Genomic DNA, 21,072 nt, shown 5'->3' on the forward strand with positions numbered 1-21,072 from the left:
CCAGCATTTTGGGAGGCTGAGGTGGGAGACCAGCCTGGGCAACATAGCCAAAACCCTGACTCTACAAAAAACTAAAAATAAAATAACTAGCCAGGTGAGGTGGCACACACTCATAGTCCTAGCTACTAGGGAAGCCAAAGTCAGAGGATCCCTTGAGCCCAGAAGTTGGAGGCTGCAGTCAGCTATGATTGCACCACTGCACTCTAGCCTGGGCAACAGAGTGAGATCCTGTCAAGAAAGACAGACAGAAGGACAAAAAGAGAGAGAGAGCGTGAGAGAGAGAGAGAGAAAGGAAGGAAGGAACGAAGGAAGGAAGGAACGAAGCAAGGAAGGAAGGGAGGGAGGGAGGGAGGGAGGGAGGGAGGGAGGGAGGGAGGGAGTGATGGACCGGGGGAGGGAGAGAGGGAGGGAGGGAGGGAGGGAGGGAGGCAGGCAAGAAAATTGTCTCTCTCTGAGGATGTGCATTTAGGCTGAGGACTTACATTACTAAAGTGGTCCATTCATTCATTATACATGAAAACACTTATTGAACACCATTGCGCCAGACATTGTCTTCAAAGAGGAAGGAAACATATCTGTAAACAAATAACTAAATACAAAAGGACTTTTAATGGTAATGCTTGTAGACTCTGGCACACAAAAGAGAAAGTCATAAATATGCTGAAAACTCAGAAGCAATTACTGAGAGGTACTCATGATTTCACAACAAGGAAAGCATCATTTAGATGCTGGAATTATGGAGTGATTTATAAAATCTCTCCCTACTTTCTGATCACAAGATAAATTAGTTTTATCCCACGTACACACATAAAAGATGAACAAATTATTTTTAACCTCTTAGGAATTAAAGGTAATTATGAAGGAGACAAGGAGCTATGTTTCTATACACCTGCATTGTGTGTGTGTGTGTGTGTGTGTTTGCCGGGGGTGGGGGCAAGGGGGGCGGCGGTCCCAGAGAAGGAGCAGGTGCTAAATCCTGTTGTTTTTCCCTTAAGTGTCGCTGGTCTGGTAGGTTGCTGGATAAAACACAGTTAATGGGGCCAAGGTCAAAGGCTCCATCCCCTGTAGGCCAGGTAAACTTGTCAGGTTTCCATGGGCATAGCCTGTCCTCCCATCCCCAGTGAGTTGTCCTTCCAATAAAAGCTGGCTGTCTCTTGGGAAGCCAGTGAGCAGAAACAGCTGGGTGCAAACTCGTCACAGGACAGACAAAGGGCTGGGTCTAAAATCCTTCCTTACAGACAGATAGTGGCTGCACCTCTGCCTGTGAGCAGCACACTCACTGCCTTCCTGAGCCTCAGGTCTCACAATGTCCACACCCCACATGCATCTCACTGGGGCTTTTGAAAATAAGTTCAAAGGCAGAAAGTCAAGGGATGCAAAGATGGTAAAAGATGATTCTATTCTTTTATACTTCTTGGTGAGACAAATGAGTTTTCCAGGTTAATTATCTGAGCTCAATTTTGTGGATTTGAGATCATCAGATATTGGAGGGAACTCAGAAATCACTGAAAAATAACAACCTTACTTAAAGCAAAGGAGGGCAGGTGCGGGGCTCACACCTGTAATCCCAACACTTTGGGAGGCCAAGGCAGGAGGATCGCTTGAAGGCAGGAGGATCGCTTGAAGTCAGGAGTTCAAGACCAGCCTGGGCAACACAGTGAGACCTTTTCTCTTAAAAAAAAAAATTTTTTTTAAATCAGCCAGGCATGGTGGTGCATGCCTGTAGTCCCAACTACTCAGCAGGCTGAGGCAGGAGGATCACTTGAGCTCAAGAGGTTGAGGCTGCAATAAGCCATGATGGTGCCACTGTGTTCCAGCCTAGGCAATAGAGCAAGACTGCCTCTTAAAAAATAAAATAAAAAGTAAATAATTAAATTAAATAAAGAAAACATAGTTAAGGAACTGAAAAGGCTTGTCCCATATCTCCCAGGCACTTACCACCTAAGCTGGGGATACAAACACAGGCCTCCTACCTGCCAGCTCATTGCTTTCCCTTATACCAAGCTGGCCCATGGCCCTGCTGGGGCACAGTAGACAGGACACTTTCTCAATGCACCGCCACTCAGGTCAGGTGGGCTTCGCCATGGAATTCTATCAGTATAAAACACACATGCATAGGCACACCATCTAAGTGAAAAAGCAGGAGATAAAGCTTCTGACTTTATTTATTCATTCATGCATTCATTCATTTATTCATTCTTTGAGGCAGAGTCTTGCTCTGCTGCCCATACTGGAGTACAGTGGCACAATTTCGGCTCACTGCAACCTCCGCTCCCCAGGCTCAAGCAATTCTCCTGCCTCAGCATCCCAAGTAGCTGGGATTACAGGCATGCACCACCATGCCCAGCTAGTTTTTGTATTTTTAGTAGAGACAGGATTTCACCATATTGGCCAGGCTGGTCTTGAACTCTTGACCTCAAGTGATCCACTCACCTCAGCCTCCCAAAGTGCTGGGATTACAGGCATGAGCCATCGTGCCTAGTCTATTTAACTTTTTAAATGATCAAAACAAAGAACTGTCCTTCGTAGCGCCTGGCATGCAGCAGGCACTGAGTAAACATCTGATGAATATAACAATGAGAAAGGCGGGTGTTCTTGAGCCACTGGCTAGGTATAGAATAGACTGCTGTAAGGAATCTGAAATGAAACCTGCACCCACAAGACACACTTGGGCAGCAGGGTCTGAGTGACCCTTCTTTGTTCTCCTGGGATCCCATGCCCGGTGGGTAGAGACAGGCAGGGTTAAAGCACCCCGCCCATGAGGCCAGAATGTCCAGAATAGAAGAGCCACTGCTTCTTTATAAAGAGAACTTGTCTGACACCAAAAGGCCTGGTTCTCCATCCTAACTCCACAACAACCAGCTCCGGGGAACTCCATTTTTTCCATTGTCAATTTTAAGTTCTTATGGTTTCAATCTCTTAAGTTTCCTTCCACAAAAACATTACAATATTTTTAATCTTGTTACCCCATAATATCTGTAGCAAAGAATACCAAGAAAGTTTCTTCTGGTTGCCTATAATAGAGGGTGATGGCAGAGATTTCTATTTGCAACCAACAAATACCTTCTGAGACAAGCAGAGAGACCTGGTCCAGGCAGCGAGGGGCGAGGAGGAGGACCAAATCAAGGTCAGCAAAATAGAGAGATGATATATCCAAATTTCCACTGCAAAACAAGGAAACCTCCCTCTGTGCTTTCACAGAGCCCTGGAAGCTCAGTGAGAGGAAGGAAATGACACTTCCTGTATCCTGGACATCATCCACTTGTTGGCCAATTCCCTTTATATTTTCTGGACGTGGCTTTTCTTTGTTTCCTTTTTAAAGCAAAATAATCTCACCAGCGGTTAGTCCCTCTTGCTAAAAGTCTGACTTTCCTCTTCTGTGATGCATTTTTCTAACTTATCCAACCAGTTAAGAAAGCTGAGATGATAGGAGGTAGCATGTGGTTTGATCAGGAGGAACCATGAATTTGCTGCAACTCACTCTTACATTGCTTTTGTTATCATCAGCATGAGTTTGAAAGATGAACAAGAGAGAGATACAATTAACCAACCAAGATGAGGTCCACTTTTTATAAAGAGTGATGCTAGAGGCGATGGGACCTCGAGGAGTTTGACAGTATAACCCCAATCCCTGATCCCTCTCCAGGACAGTGAGGAGAGCGCCGGGTAAAAGTGGCAGGTTTGTGTGCTAAGAGCCGCGGAGGGGAGCTAAGTTCAGGAAGAGCTCACTGCAATACAGACACATTTGGGATGCGGCTGAACTTTTCAGGTGGCTGTTTCAAAAGCAAAACAACCGTATCCCCTTTGGAAAACTTTATGCCATGTCCAAAGTGTAAACGTCATTTGCGGAAGGGCTGCATGTTGTGGAAAGAACAATATACTAGGATTACACAGGACCCCGGTGGGAATCACAGCTCTGCCATTTAATAGCTGTGTGGATTTCTTCAAGTTTCTTAACCTAAATCTCCACATTGATTAAAAGAGCATCAATAACTCTGGTCTCCCAGGATTGTAAGAACTGAGAGGCAGTACATGGAAGGCCTTAGCTTGATGTCTGGCATAGACGGGGATGTAAAATGTCAGACACGGAAGGCACCCAATGGCATAGTTCAGAGATCATCTGCAGTGCTTAGGGCTGTCTTCTGGTTCCCGTGCTGCTGACTGTGGGGGGCTCTATTTGGAGTTCTTTTTTACTTACTTTTTGAAGAATGTGTTTGTGCTCCTCAAAAAGAGCAGAACCTCTCTCAACTACTAAAATTACCGCCAACAACCAAAGCTGAGACACACAAAACAGCTGGGATACCATGCTAGGGGTATCCAGACTGTAGTACCTGATATGAAGACATAATTTTATTTTCCAACATGACTTCCCTACTCCAAGAAAATGGTAGAAAAGATGACTTTAAAAGAAAGAGGACCCCCCCAAAAAAAAAGCCAAGAAGAAACAATTTGAGTGATAGGAAAACCCTAAGACTGTGGCTAGAATCATCGAGAAACATGGCACTGAGTAACCAGGGCCTTGGCAGAGACCAAATGGGGCCGAACTCAAAAGTTACCAAAATTGGTTATCTAAGGCCTGATTAAACACTTAGTGTCAGCAATGAAAGTGACACTAAGAAAAAAAAATTTCACCCTTTGTATCTTTCCATTCTAATTATAACAGATTCTTTGTTTGTTTGTTTGTTTGTTTTTGAGATGGAGATTCGCTCTGTGGACCAGGCTGTGGAGCAGTGGTGCGATATTGGCTCACTGCAACCTCTGCCTCCCGGGTTCAAGTGATTCTCTTGCCTCAGTCTCCCGAGTAGCTAGGATTACAGGCACATGTCACCACGCCTAGCTAATTTTTGTATTTTTAGTAGAGAGGATTTTTCGCCATGTTGGTCAGACTGGTCTTGAACTCCTAACCTCAAGTGATCCACTCGCCTCAGCCTCCCAAAGTGTTGGGATTACAGGCTTGAGCCATTGCGCCCAGCCTGTAACAGATTCTTAAACTGGCACTGGTGAAAACTAAACAAGTATTCAAGGTTAGTAACGCAATACTCATTGTTCCTGCCATTTAGAAGATTAACCAAATTGCTAGATGCAGTTGTTTAAAATCCTATATTCCTACACCAAAATTAAACACACACATACATATTTAACATTCTTGGTTGCCTGACAAACATTAGGAACAGATACACAGAATATAATTGTAAGACTAAGAATCTTTCTGTAACAAGAAACCTTCCTGTGTTGCCTTGTCCATTCTTGCTTGTAGCCTGAATTATACACGGAGATGAGGCAAGGAAGAGAAGTGAAGTTTTCATGGGTTTCTAAGACCCCTCAATAAAACACAAGTTTTTCAGGCAGTCTGTTTCCTGCTATTATGACCATTTCTGTTGAATCATTCAGCTCCATGGGTGAAACAGAATGGGTGTACTGAAGCACAGAGTTAGTATTTATGACACAAAAGTCTCCTTATATGCTTAAAATTTTTTAATAGCCTTTAATTTTAGGTCCACAGGAAAACTGAGCAGAAGGTACAGAAAGTTATCATATACCTCTTGTATCCTGACAAGACATCCCTGCTATCAACATACCCCACCGAGTGGTACATTTGTTGCAATCGAACCTACACTGACACATTATGATCACCCAAAGTCCACAGGTTACATTGGGGTCCACTGTTGGTGTTGTACATTCTGTGGGTATGGACAAATGTATAATGACATGATTCCACCATTACAGTATCATACAGAGTAGATTTACTGCCCTAAAAATTCTCTGTGCTCTACCTGTTCATCCCTCCTTCCCTCTTAACCCCTGGAAACCACAAATCTTTTTACCATCTCCATAGTTTTTCCTTATCCAGAATGTCATATAGTTGGAGTTATATGGATTGACTCTTTTTACTTAGTAACATGTATATCTATGTCTTTTCATGGCTTGACAACTCATTTCTTTTTAGTGCTGAATAATATTCCATTGTCTGGATGCACCGCTTTGTTTATCCATTCACCTACTGAAGGATATCTTGTTTACTCCCACATTTTGGCAATTATGAAAAAGCTGCTGCAAACATCAATGTGCATGCTTTTGCATGGGTATAAGTTTTCAACTCCTTTGGGTAAATACTAAGGACAGAAAACGCTGCATCGTGTGATAAAAGTGTGTTTAGCTTTCTAAGACGCTAACAAACTGTCTCCCAAAGTGGCTGTACCATTTTACATTCCCATCAGCAATGAATGAGAGTTCCTGTTGCTCCACATCCTTGTCAGCATCTGGTGCTATCAGTGTTCTGGAGTTTGGCCGTTTTAATAGGTGCACAGTAGTATCTCATTGCTTTAATTTTCAATTCGCTAATGATATATGATGCTGAATATCTTTTCACACACTTACATGTCATGTGGATATATATCTTCCTTGGTGAGGTTTCTCTGAAGGTCGTTGCCCATGTTTTAAGTGGGTTGTATTGTTGGGTTTTAAAGCTCTTTACATGTTTTAGATAATAGTCCTTTATCAAATGTCTTTTTTTTTTTTTTTTTTTTTTTTTTGAGACAGAGTCTCGCTTTGTTGCCAGGCTGGAATGCAGTGGCGCGATCTCGGCTCACTGCAACCTTCGCCTCCTGGGTTCAAGCAATTCTCCTGCCTCAGCCTCCTGAGTAGCTGGGACTACAGGCGCCTGCCACCACGCCTGGATAAGTTTTGGTATTTTTAGTAGATATGGGGTTTCACCATGCTGGCCAGGATGGTCTCTATCTCTTGACCTCATGATCCACCCACCTCGGCCTCCCAAAGTGCTGGGATTACAGGCGTGAGCCACTGTGCCCGGCCTCAAATTTCTCTTTTACAAAGATTTTCTCCCAAACTGTGGCTTAACTTCTCATTCTCTTGACATTATCTTTTGCAGAGCAGAAGTTTTAAATTTTAATAAAGTCCAGTTTATCACTTATTTCTTTCATATAACTGTGTCTTCAGTGTTATATCTAAAAGTTACCCCCATATCCAAAGTCACTTATATTTCTCCATGTTATTATATTCTAAGAGTTTTATACCTTTATATTTTACATTTAGGTCTAGAATACATTTTCACTTATTTTTTGTCAAGGGTGAAAGGTCTGTGTCTAAATTCTTATTTCAGCATGTGGTTGTCAGGTTGTTCCAGCACGATTTGTTAAAAAGACTATCTTTTCTCTATTGTATTGCCTTTGTTCCTTTGTCAAAGGTCAGCTGACTATATTTGTGTGGGTCTATTTGTGAGCTCTCTATTCTGTTCAGAGATCTGTTTGTCTAGTGTTCTGCCAAAACCACAGTCTTGATTACTACAGCTTTATAGTAAGTTGTGAAATCAGGTAGTGTCAGTCCTGTCAGTCCTCCAACTTTGTTCTTCAACTTTTTTGTTGGTTGTTCTGAGTCCTTTGCCTTTCCACATAACTTTAGACTCCATCTGTCAATACCAACAAAATAACTGTCTGAGATTTTAGTTGGGATTGCATTGAATCTATAAATCAACTTCAGAAGAACTGACACTTTGACATTGAGTCTCCCTACCCATGAACATGGAACAGCTTCCATTTATTTAGTATTCTGAATTCTTTCATCAATATATGCTTTTAAAGATATGACTCTTATATTACTATGGACAAAGCAGAGGCATATATTTAACATTTTTTTCCAGATATAAGCAAGGGGAGAAATATCTTATGATCATTTGCCCTCAATCAATTTTAAACCTTCCTCTAAGGCTTTCTCCTTACAGTAATCCTTAACTGAGGCTTAGCCAGCCCAACAGTGATGTTATGTGGAGATAACCTAACACATTTTTTAAAAAATAAAGGTTATGCACCAAATAATGTGAATGGTCCAGCAATCGGGGTGTGAAGTCAGTTGTGAGCGGGTATGTGTGTGCATGGGATGGAAGGACTCTGCTCCCATTTCAACCCCTTGATCCAACCAAGATCTGTTGCAGTCCAAAATCTATGCAATGCTAAAAGCTCCTGGGAACATTCCTCCAGAGTACTCCCAAAAGCATCATTGCTTTCACTGTGTTTGCCTCCTTAGGTGCATGGGAGCTGCCCAAATAGGTAATTCCAAGTACTTAGTCATGACAGAATAACTGAATGAAGATACCACTCAGGAAACAGTTCTGAACTCTACAGTAGAAAATTCCATATATGCCTATACCTGAATCATGCATATTTTTAAAGATGGAATTTTAGGGTTGGACATGGTGGTTCATGCCTGCAATCCCAGCACTCTGGGAGGCCAAGGTGGGCAGATCACATGAGGCCAGGAGTTTGAGGCCAGCCTAGCCAATATGACAAAACCACGTCTCTACTAAAAATTAGCTGGGTGTGGTGACGTGTGCCTGTAATCCCAGCTACTCAGGTGGCTGAGGCATGAAAATCGCTTGAACCCAGGAGGCAGAGGTTGTAGTGAGCAAGATTGCATCACTGCACTCCAGCCTGGGAGACAGAGTGACACTCTGTCTCAATAAAATAAATAAAGATGGAATTTTAGAAGCGTATTGAAACATACCTGAAAAGGAAAAATAGGAGAAGGCATTCCCTTTTTTTAAAGATTAAGTCTGGATAAGACTTTTCACTGACACTCCTTTTAATTAATTTCTCTGGTAAACACCCTCCTGCTGCCACACACATCTTTTGAAAAACACATCTCAGGAACATATGTCACCAGCAGTAGTAGCTAACAAGCTGTACTTAAGGTAAAGGTCAAACAGATGTGGGAAGTGACCAAGCACACTCAACAAAATGCCACATGGCCTTATCTGCTTTCCAGGCTAATGCCAAAATGTGTGCACGCAGTGTCATAAAATCTAAGCTGTTAGGCTCACTGCCATTTACGTATGTGAAAGGCAGTGTATCTGTACCTAGATCATGGCGACTGTATAGATTTTGAATTACAATAAACTTTCAATTATTTTAATTAGTGGGTAACAAAAGTAAATGAAAGTCACAAATACCTTGGATGCCCCTATTGAAGCTTATATCCAGTAAACTTTTACACGTTCTATTAAGAATTGATTTTTAACAGCAATTTTGAATCTTCTGTCTCTCTCTTCACTTCTAACCACTGTGCATGGATGACCAAGTAGAGAAAGACCAAGTAGAAAGGAGGAACAATAAAGAGATTTCAGTGTTACAAAATTAATTGTCATAGAGCATAGCAGAATATGACAATCAGACATTCTCAAAGTGTTAGATACCATACTGTCTCATAATCCAATGCAGGGTTCCTACTACCACATCTCTAAAGGATGATTATTAAGCCTCTGCTTGAAAAAATCTTTTAAAAGCACTCTTTTTTTTTTTTTTTTTTTTTTTTTGAGGTAAGAGTCTTGCTGTGTCGCCCAGGTTGGAGTGCAATGGCATGATCTCAGCTCACTGCAACCTCTGCCCTCCGGGTTCAAGAAATTCTTGTGCCTCAGTCTCCTAAGTAGCTGGGATTACAGGTGTACATCACCACGCCCGGCTAATTTTTTTATCTTTTTCTTTTTTTTGCTATCCCTCCCCACTTCCCCCACCCCATGACAGGCCCCGGTGTGCGATGTTCCCCACCCTGTGTCTAAGTGTTCTCATTGTTCAATTCCCACCTATGAGTGAGAACATGCGGTGTTTGGTTTTCTATCCTTGCGATAGTTTCCTCAAAATGATGGTTTCTAACTTCATCCATGTACCTACAAAAGACATGAACTCATCCTTTTTTATGGCTGCACAGTATTCCACGGTGTATATGTGCCACACTTTCTTAATCCAGTCTATCATTGATGGACATTTGGGTTGGTTGCAAGTCTTTGCTATTGTGAATAGTGCCGCAATAAACCTACGTGTGCATGTGTCTTATAGCAGCATGATTTATAATCCTTTGGGTATATACCCAGTAAAGGGATGATTGGGTCAAATGGTATTTTTAGTTCTAGATCCTTGAGGAATTGCCACACTGTCTTCCACAATGGTTGAGCTAGTTTTCAGTCCCACCAACAGTGTAAAAGTGTTCCTATTTCTCCACATCCTCTCCAGCAACTGTTGTTTCCTGATTTTTTAATGATCGCCATTCTAACTGGTATGAGATGGTATCTCATTGTGGTTTTGATTTGCATTTCTCTGATGGCCAGTGATGATGAGCATTTATTAGAGACAGGGTTCCGCCAAGTTGGCCAGACTGGTCTGAAACTCCTGGCCTCATGTGATCTGCCCGCCTCAGCCTCCTAAAGTACTGGGATTGCAGGCATGAGCCACCGCGCCTGGCCCACTCTCTTCTTTTTTATATCTCTGTTAGAAAGTTTTAGCAAACATGCAGACAAAATTCATTGACATGTTACTTACCTGTCGTAACTCTGCCCGCTGTCCCTCCTCACAAAGGTCTGCTTTACAAAGATGAGATTTAAAACACATACAGCGCAAGTCTTAATCCATTTTTACTCCTTTTCATATTAGAGGGGAGTAGATTTTTGATTAGAATTCATTCAAAAACTGGCCTCCTTCTATACAGAAGAAATAACATGGGTATTCTGGGGAACTCCTGTACATATACAAACACTTATTTTTGTTTCTTAACTTTTCAGGCTTGCCTATTTCCTCTGGTTCCAGTCCAAGCACTTGTGCTATCTTTTGAGTCTTTACAAATTGCCCTGAAATAATATAAAACTGTGTGCTGTGCCTGCCTCCGTACAGCTCAGCTCACCTTTGAGACATCCCATTGTGTTTGTTCCAACAGCAGTCAATTGTGTTGTATTTACCCCAGAAATTACTGCTAACACCAGCACACCAGCCACCCTTTCTCATGAGCTTGTGAGTGGTTTATGGAGCAGAAGAAGAGTTAATCGATGGATATGAATTAAACCCAGGAAACCAGCACTAGAGGAACCTCAGACCCCAGGCCTAAAACCACTTGTGACTGGAGCAAGGTTAATCACAGGAGAGGGGAGCTCCATGGTAACAGGATGCTGAAACCTGACATGTACAAGGTACTACGCACTTTTCAAAGCACTTACATTTGATCACTTTCTATTCAAAAAGTGACTCCAATTTAGATGAAATGTCCTTGTCACAAAAACAGCTGCAATGTCTTGCCCAGGGACAGTCAACCTAGACAAGGACGAAAGCATCTAACCTACAGTAGTCTTCCTTCTCCCTCTCCATCGCTGCCCTCCACCTCTGGCCTCTGCAGTATTGCCCTCTTCTCCCCATAGCATTTGTAAGCACATGTCTGAATTGTTTTGTTTCCTTACTTTGTTTGCTTGTTTTTGCCTATCCCTCCAATGTAAACCCTACGAGAGCAGGAACTTGCATTTTGTCACTCAAGAGACCACAGAGTACCCAGAACATCTCTCATGCTCAATACATGTACTTGTCACATACTTGGTGCTCAGCAAATAATGTTGAATGAATAAATGACCTCATGGCCGGGCATCTCCAGAAGTCAGTGCACTTTCTGCCACGGATCTGGGGTGGAAAGGAATGTTCACAGTAATAAACAGCTACCTTGCTGCCAAATACATTCCACAGTAAAAGAAGCAAAGACACAGAAATGACTGTGGGCAGGCCAGTGCCAAAGATGAAGAAAGGCAAGAACGCTTGCTTCAGTCCTTACGGAACTCTGTTTCCTGATAAAGTATCTGAAGACAAATAATTCCTGGAGACCTGTAATGGATGAGCGGTAGATAGCTTCTCAGTCAGTTCTGCTTCTTTCCTTCATTTAGTAACAAAAGAAGTTCAGGGGCAAGGCCAGAGAGTCAAATGAGTGAGAAAAGATAATGGATAGAAGCTCGCTCATCTGGACTCTGGTCACTTGTTTTGGAGCCAAAGCTCAATCAGTCTGATAGTTCCTCAAAAGATTAAACATTGAGTTACCCTATGACCCAGCAATTCCACTCCTAGTTACCTACTCAAGACAGATGAAAACATATGTCCACATAAAAACTTGCATGCAAATGTTCGCAGCAGCATTATTCACAGTAGCTGAAACATCTAAACAACCCAAATGTCCATCAACTGATGAATGAATAAAATATAATGTACCTACACAATACGTTATTACTCAGCAATGAAAAGAGATAAAGTTGGGCCAGGTACAGTGGCTCATGCCTGTAATCCCAACACTTTGGGACACTTGGCCCTTGGGAGGCCAAGGCAGGAGAACCGCCTGAGCCCAGGATTTCGAGACCAACCTCAGCACATAGTGAGACCCTGTCTCTACAAAGAATAAAAATTTAGCTGGGTATAGCGGTATGCACCTGTAGTCCCGGCTACCTGGGAGGCTGGAGTAGGAGGATTCCTTGAGACCAGGAGGTCAAGGCTACAGTGAGCTGTGATCATGCCACTGCACTCCAGTCTGAGCAACAGAGCAAGACCCTGTCTCTTTAAAAAAAAAAAAAAAAAAAGAGAGAGCGAGCGAGAAAGAAGACGTCCTGATGCTAAATGAAGGCAGCCAGTCACAAAAGACCACATATTGTGTGATTCCACTTACATGAAATGAATTTGAAGCTGCCTAGAGCCAGGGGAGGCATGACTACCAGTGGGTACAGAGCTTCTTTATGGGATGATGAAAGTGTTCTGAAAGTAAATAGTGATATTTGCCCAACCCTCTGCACAGTGAACTTAGTAAATATCCATCGAATTGTATACTTTAAATAAGTAAATTGAGTGGTATTTGAATTACATTTCAAGAAAACTGTCGTTTAAAAACAAACGAAAAAACACACAAGGCCAGGCACGATGGCTCACGCCTGTAATCCCTACACTCTGGGAGGCTGAGGTGGAAGGATCACTAAAGGCCAGGAGTTCCAGACCAGCTGGAGCAACACAGCAAGGCTTCATAAAAACATTAGCTGGGCATGGTGGCACGTACCAGTAGTCTCAGCTACTCAAGAGGCTGAAGCAGGAGCATCCCTTGAGCCCAAGAGTTCAAGGCTACAGTGAGCTATTATTATGCCACTGCATTCCAGCCTGGGGGACAGCAAGACCCTGTCTCTAAAAAAAAGATAAATAGATAAAATAAAAACAAAAACTTCAGCAATGACTAAATCCTCCTATAATTGCAGAGGACCGAAAAATATTAGCATCCCCTGTATTTCCCTCACAGAGAAGGAACAGCACCTCTGCCTTGTAATATTCAGGGTTTTGTGGAGGTGACCCCTGACCCCCTTACTCTCTACACCAGTCTGCCTTGGTCTCCTATTTTATCTTCATCATTCAATAGATAGTTGCTGAGCATCCACCGTATACCAGGAGCTAGGGAGGCACAGGCTCTGCAGATGAAGGAGGAGCAAGCTTTGCCTTCAATGAGCCAATACTTTCTGAAATTTTTCATCCAACCACACAGCAGGAAAGAGAAAAAGGAGAATCAAAAATAGTATTCTGTCCTGGGCGGTGGGCAGAAAAAAATTTTCATGTCTGGGTGGATTCATGTCCACGCTGGAAAAACACACACAGATCTGGTATGCAGACATCTGGAGGGCAGGGTGGGGCAGGGTGCAGAGGGAGCGCCCCAAAGTCAGCTCCGACAGGAAGCTGGCAGACACAAATCCCAGGGCCACAATACAGTGCCAGTGTCACCCTTCAGTTCTGCCCGGCAGGACTGTTGATGTTTTCATTTTGTTTATTTTTCTCAAGTTAAGAGGGACGAGGAGAGGAGGGGTAGGAGACAAGTGATTACTCAGCATTCCCATCGCATTTCATGTTTGCAAAGTACTCCTGCCCTTGCCTCGAGCTGCCTTAAATAATAAAGGAATTTGGGAATCCAGCCAAGAACTCTAAGTGCTTAGCAGATACAAGGACCTATCACGGGGCATCTGGCAAGGTAGGCACGATTTTAAAAAGTAATCCCAGAAAATAAACATTACTGAAAAACATAATCCAATATAGTAATCTCTCTGTCAAGCTGACCTGCCACTTGGTGGTTAATGGACTTGGTAAGCTCACGATGCAGACTCGAGTGTTCTCAGTCTCCCTCCCCTTCACACCTTAACATGTGCTTACTTTTAAAAAACAGCACTGACGTCCTTTGAGATGAAAAAGTTCTATGGCTGATGCAGCAAAAATGTTATGGTAGCAATTAAGAAGAGCAGTTTCTCGCTGGCAGGACTACAGCATCCGGACCATCATAACTGAGGAAATTAACCATTTTTGTGTGACTGTCAAATGGGCCAGCACATCCTACAAGCATATCATAGTGTGAGCTGTAATATACTAGAAGCACTGTGGGTTTTGGACTGTTTGGACTCAAGTGCATGGTATTAGAAATGAATGTAAATGTGTTTATATTTATATTCAGCTAAGCTCAGTGACCCCCTTAGCTTGGTCCACACAGATGCTGTCTTGAGGAATGTTCATTGACCAACTGGAGAACTCTCGGTAAAGCATAAACAGTCAGCACGCTTAAAAATACTTTCTTTTTTTCTTTTTGAGACAGGGTCTCACTCTGTTGCCCAGGCTGGAGTGCAGTGGTATGGTCAGCTCACTGCAGCCTCTGCCTCCCAGGGTCAAGCAATCCTCCCACCTTAGCCTACCAAGTAGCTGAAACCATAGGTGCATGCCACCACGCTTGGCTAATTTTTAAATTTTTTGCAGAAACGGGGTCTCACTATTTTGCCCAGGTTGGTCTTGAACTCCAGGCCTCACGGGATCCTCCCATCTCAGCCTACCAAAGTGCTGCGATTACAGGAGTGAGCCACCACCTTCATCCTTAAAATTACTATTGATATGAACCCTAACAGGACAAAGTGCTTCAATTAACTATTTCTTAGAAATATGCTGAGGACATATAAAAGTGAAAAAAGAATTTGAAGAAATTCTGGGCCAGGTGCTATGGCTCATGCCTATAATCCCAACACTTTGGAAGGCTGAGGCAGGAGGATCATTTGAGGCCAGGAGTTTGAGATCAGCCTGAGCAACTTGGTGAGACCTCATTAACTGGGCGTGGTGGCACATGCCTATAATCCCAGCTACTTGGGAGGCTGAGGCAAGAGGACAGCTTGGGTCCAGGAGCTCAAGGCTGCACTGAGTTTTGATCACACCACTGTACTCCAGCTAGGGTGACAGAGCAAGGCCCTGTGTCAAAGAAAAAAAAACAAAAAACAAAAGACATTACCTACTTCATTTCAGACCAAGTCGCCATTCTTCCCTCCCACACTCTGTAGGACAATTAGAAAAGCATGACAAAGCAACACACACAAATAAATTCATACACCGCTGCCCCGCCCCCGCCACACACACACACACACACACACACACACACACACACACACACACACGAACTAACATGGCAGTGAAGAATTACCAGGTCAAAATCTGAAAAAGACCAAAACCTAAAAAGACCACCCCAGCATCTGGGCCTGCTTTCCGCTTGGGGCATCCATCTGCCGATTGAAGAAAGAATTCCTGGCCGGGTGCAGTGGCTCAAGCCTGTAATCCCAGCACTTTGGGAGGCCGAGACGGGCGGATCACGAGGTCAGGAGATCAAGACCATCCTGGCTAACATGGTGAAACCCCGTCTCTACTAAAAAATACAAAATATTGGCCGGTGAGGTGGCGGGCACCTGTAGTCCCAGCTACTCGGGAGGCTGAGGCAGGAGAACGGCCTGAACCCAGGAGGCGGAGCTTGCAGTGAGCTGAGATCCGGCCACTGCACTCCAGCCTGGGCGACAGAGCGAGACTCTGCCTCAAAAAAAAAAGAAAGAAAGAATTCCTGACCAGGGGCGGTGGCTCACGCCTATAATCCCAACGCTTTGGGAGGCGGAGGCGGGCGGATCACCTGAGGTCAGGAGCTGGCCAGGAGACCAGCCTGGCCAACATGGGGAAACCCCGTCTCTACTAAAAATACAAAACTTAGCCCTGTGTGGTGGTGAGTGCCTGTAATCCCAGCTACTCAGGAGGCTGAGGTAGGAGAATGACGTGAACTCAGGAGGCGGAGCTTGCAGTGAGCCAAGATTGAACCACTGCACTCCAGCCTGGGGGACAGAGCGGGACTCTGTCTCCAAAACACGTAACAAAACAATACAAAGAAAGAAAGGATTCCTGAGTGGCTGAGAAGCTGAGCAGCATTTTTAACGGCCTTGTGGAGCCAGGAGGACAAAAATTGAAGCCCTGGGACTTGCCAGTGAATTGGCTGCAATTTTACACAACACAGAGTAAGACATATGTTACTACTGATTAAGACAATGGTAAAGGTTTAATAAATAGGAATTAAAAGTTAGAACTGTTTAACACAACAATTCTAAAATAGCAGGCACCTCAAAACAAGTCTCAGAATACATAAAGCAAACAGCTGACATCACCGTAAAGACACACAAACTACAATCATGGTGGAAGAGTTAACACAGTTTTATCAATAACAGAAAAAGCAGAAAAAAAAGTTAGCATACAGCAAACCTGAAAAATGACTCAGAAATTAGAACCTAATTATCATATATAGAACTTTGCCGCCAGGCATGGTTACACCTGTAATCCCAGCACTTGGGGAGGTCAAGATGGGGCTATCACCTGAGCTTGGGAGTTCAAGACCAGCCTGGCCAACATGGTGAAACCCCGCCTCTACTAAAAATACAAAAATTAGCGAGGTGTGATGACGTACACCTGTAATCTCAGCTACTCAGGAAGCTGAGGCATGATAACCGCTTGAACCCCGGAGGCGGAGGTTGCAGTGAGCCGAGATCGTGCCACTGCACTCCAGCCTGGATGACAGAGTGAGACTCTGTCTCAAGAAAAAGAAAAAAAGAACTTTGCACCCAGTGATCCTTAAATATACATTCTTTCCAAGCCCACATAGAAGAGTTAGAAAAACTGAACACACGCTTTTTACCCGCACAATAGGAAAATGTGCATCCATTGAGGCTAGACAAAGTGAATTAACCTGGCCTCCTGACAAAAGAGGTATGAGCTGATAAGATTGGAAGAGCTGTGGTTTCCATAAGCAAAGGATTCTGGAAAAGATAAGGTTACTGCCCTAGAGTCTTGGAGACTTTGAACTGATGCTTGGCTGGGCCTGAGACGGTGAGAATAAGCAGTAGAGAGAGAAAGGGAGGAGTTCACACAGCCCTCTCTGTCTTCTCTCTGCCCCTGGGAGCTACACGATTACACTGAGTTGTGTGGAAGGGAAAAGGATAATGTGAAACCCCAGCCCTCTGCCAAAAACTGAAGGGAGGCAGCAGTAATAGCAGAGTCTTCCATGCAACCAGGCAGATAATTTAGCTGTTTTACGGCCAAATCCTGCTTTCTTTCCTCCTGCCTTCCCATCTCCTCTTTCTCATCCTGTGTCATCCTGTTCCACCCTAGGAACCTGCATGGGGTCCTAGCAGACCATCTCTGCCATTTCACCATCACAGGGGTTTACATGGGGGCTAGACCCGGAAAATGCACGGTCCCTATAAAATCCACCTAACTTCTACCTCATTTGTACCCTAACCTTCTGAGAGAATAACTGGACCGTAAAAGTTGTTCTTGGTTTGGTCCTCAACTTCAGTGGCCTGGCTATGCTTTTGTTGTGCTCTGGAGGTTTGGATTAAAAATGTGGCCATATGGAGGAAGACTTCTTCTAGGATTTAGAGCACCTGAGCTGAAGTTGGAAGCCTGCAGTGGAGTGGGTACAGACATGACCAGTGCTTTGCAGACAAACAGGCAGTCCTAAGTACTACCCCGCAGCCCTCTAACAGGTTAACAGAACCACGGCCCTAGTCTGACCTAGTTGAAGGAAATATACAATCAGGCTTTCTGGACCTGCTGCAGTCCTGACCTAATTTTCTAAAAGAATCTCAGCAACACCAGAAAGACTCTCCCTCATTTCTCCCCCAACCTGGGAACATTTAGTGCTGAATAGAAACAGACCCTTAATCAGCAGTGCTTCCTTTGAGCTACTGCCAGCCCAACGCCCCAAGTGTCTCCTCGCGAGCCAGCTGTGTCGTTGATCCTTCTGTGCCCAAGTGGCCTGGCCACACCAGCGCCCTTCACATATGCATGAGCTTTCACTCTGCTGTCTGTGCAGGTTTGTGCTCATGTATTCAGCTGGCGGTTTTGAAATCACTCTGTTCAAAATTGTGTCACCCAACTACTTCCTGAATTTTTACTAGCACTATTTCAGGAAGTCAAGCATGTTGATGTTTACTCAAAGTGCCTTTTTAATAAGTAACTCACATTGTTTTTCCCCTGCCCTCGTCTGGCAAAAGGCCAGCCAGACTTACCCTCGTACATCTCCAGGATGTGAACTGTGTCGCCAATCTGCAAGGAAAGCTCCACATCTTGAGAAGCATTGTAGTTATAGATCGCTGGAAATGAGAAATAAAAAAGGCAAATTAGAATGCATGTCACTTGGCCGGGAGCAGTGGCTCACGCCTATAATCTCAGCATTTTGGGAGGGCGAGGTGGGTGGATCATGAGGTCAGGAGTTCAAGACCAGCCTGGCCAAGATGGTGAAACCCCATCTCTACTAAAAATACAAAAATCAGCTGGGCGTGGTGGCAGACGCCTATAATCCCAGCTACTTGGGAGACTGAGGCAGGAGAATTGCTTGAACCTGGGTAGCAGAGATTGCAGGGAGCCAAGATCATGCCACTGCACTCCAGCCTGGGCGATAAAATGAGACTCCATCTCGAAAAAAAAAAAAAAAAAAAAGAATACACGTCACTAAAGAGACATGCAGGGGTTAGTGAACAATTTGGTCAACAAACAACTCTCTATTTAATAATTTCATGTGAATCAACTATTGTAAAGCAGAGAATGGATCCTCATTTCCCCCATCCAACAACTATTGATCAATTGCCTGCTATATATCACGAACTGTGTTAGAGACCAGTGATAGAGCAGCAAATCACATCAACATGGCCCCGTCCCCAAGGAACTTAACAGTCTAGTGGAAGGAAGAAAGACGTCAAATATATAATCACAGAAATAACTAGTTAAAGTTGTGATAAGTGTTAGGAAAGAAACAATCAGGTTACAATGAGAATATATTGTGGGATTCTGTTGGTCAGTGCCCTTGTTCATCAGACAACAGCCAGCCTGCAAGAACACGGAACTAATGATCTCCAGGACACAGGCGAGCCATGTCCCGGCTTCCATAACACAGTATCTGATGGCAAAAGGCCACCTGTGAGGCCCATCCACCCTCCAGTGACAAACTGACACAGGGCAGGGTGCAGGGACGGTGCCTGGCCCCAGCCCAAGGCACCCTGGGCAACTGGGTTTACCGCAGCACTTCCTAGTCAAGGTGACCTCAGCCACCACAGTCCTTAGAACTGGCAACGGCTGGGCCAGGTTGTGAAAAACGACAGACTAACTCATAACTCAAAAAAAGAAGACAACCCAATTTTAAGACAGGCCAGAGCTTTGAACAGATATTTTGCCAAAAAGTATGTATGAATAGCTAACAGGCACATGAAGAGATGTTCGACACTATTAGTCATGGGGAAATACCAATTAAAACCACAGTGAAATACCACTCCACACCCTAGAATATCACTAGAATGACTGTGATAAAGGAAAAAGAAAAGGCAGACAAATGGCAAGAATGTGGAGAAACTAGAACTCTCCTGCATTGCTGGTAGGAATGTAAAATGGTACAGCCCCTTCTGAAAACAGTTGGGCAACTTCTCAAAAGTTAAACATAAATTTACCATAGGTCCTAGCAATCCATTCCTAGGTACCTACAAAGAGAAATGAAGCCATGTGTCTACATAAGAACCTTATGTGAATGTTCAGAGCTGTGGTGGTGGGCTGTAAAGGTGCCCCCCGCAAAATAAATCCACATCAAATCCCTGGAACCTGTGTATGTTACCCTGTAAGGCAAAAGAGTTGATTAAGGATTTTTTTTTTTTTTTTAATTAAGCTCTGGGATACACGTGCAGAACGTGCAGGTTTGTTACGTAGGTATACACGTGCCATGGTGGTTTACTGAACCTATCAACCCATCATCTACATTAGGTATTTCTCCTAATGCTATCCCTCCCCTAGGCCCCCAACCCCTGACAGGCCCCGGTGTGTGATGTTACCCTCCCTGTGTCCATGTGTTCTCATTGTTCAATTCCAACTTATGAGTGAGAACATGTGGTGTTTGATTTTCTGTTCCTGTGTTACTTTGCTGAGAATGATGGTTTCCAGCTTCATCCATGTCCCTGCAAAGGACATGAACTCATCCTTTTTTATGGCTGCATAGTATTCCATGGTGTATATGTGTCACATCGTCTTTATCCAGTCTATCATTGATGGGCAGTTGGGTTGGTTCCAAGTCTTTCCTATTGTGAATAGTGCTGCAATAAACATACATGTGCATGTGTCTTTATAGTAGCATGATTTATAATTCTTTGGGTATATACCCAATAATGGGATTGCTGGATCAAACGGTATTTCTGGTTCTAGATCCTTGAGAAATCGCCACACTGTCTTCCACAATAGTTGAACTAATTTACACTCCCACCAACAGTGTAAAAACATTTCTATTTCTCCACATCCCCTCCAGCTCCTGACTTTTTTTTTTTTTTTTTTTTTTTTTTTTGAGACAGAGTCTCTCTCTCTCTGTTGCCCAGGCTGGAGTGCAGTGGCACAATCTCGGCTCACTGCAACCTCCACCTCCCGGGTTCACACCATTCTCCTGCCTCAGCCTCCCCAGTAGCTGGTACTACAGGTGCCCACCACCACGCCTGGCTAATTTTTTTTTGTATTTTTAGTAGAGATGGGGGTCTCACGGTGTTAGCTAGGATGGTCTCAATCTCCTGACCTCGTGATCCACCTCAGCCTCCCAAAGTGCTGCGATTACAGGTGTGAGCCACCACGCCTGGCCTCCTGACTTTTTAATGATCATCATTCTAACTGGCGTGAGATGGTATCTCACTGTGGTTTTTATTTGCATTTTTCTAATGGCCAGTGACAAGAATTTTGAGAGGAGTTGTCTTCCCTGAATTATCACGGTGGCCTTAAAAAATGCAATCACATATATCTTTACAAGAGAGAAAAAGAGAGAGCTGAGAGGACACACTGGAGAGACGCTGACGTGCAGATGGGGGTTGAGATTGAACTGACGTGACCACAAGTCAGCAAAGGCCAGCATCCACCAGAAGCTGGAAGAAGCAAGGAATGGAATCTC

General features: G+C 43.9%; 1 protein-coding gene across 3 annotated transcripts in view; it reads right to left on the bottom strand.

The window, feature by feature from the left end:
• LOC105482043 (dedicator of cytokinesis 5) overlaps nucleotides 1-21,072 on the bottom strand; it is a 232,257-nt gene that overhangs the window by 159,249 nt on the left and 51,936 nt on the right. For all 3 annotated transcript variants that reach the window (XM_071068478.1, XM_071068477.1, XM_071068476.1), the window contains exon 2: nucleotides 18,176-18,259. In XM_071068478.1, coding sequence (XP_070924579.1) covers nucleotides 18,176-18,259 — 84 coding nt within the window. The remainder of the gene's footprint in view (nucleotides 1-18,175; nucleotides 18,260-21,072) is intronic.

This window comes from Macaca nemestrina, chromosome 8 (genome assembly GCF_043159975.1).
Source record: "Macaca nemestrina isolate mMacNem1 chromosome 8, mMacNem.hap1, whole genome shotgun sequence".
Taxonomy (NCBI): Eukaryota; Metazoa; Chordata; class Mammalia; order Primates; family Cercopithecidae; genus Macaca; species Macaca nemestrina.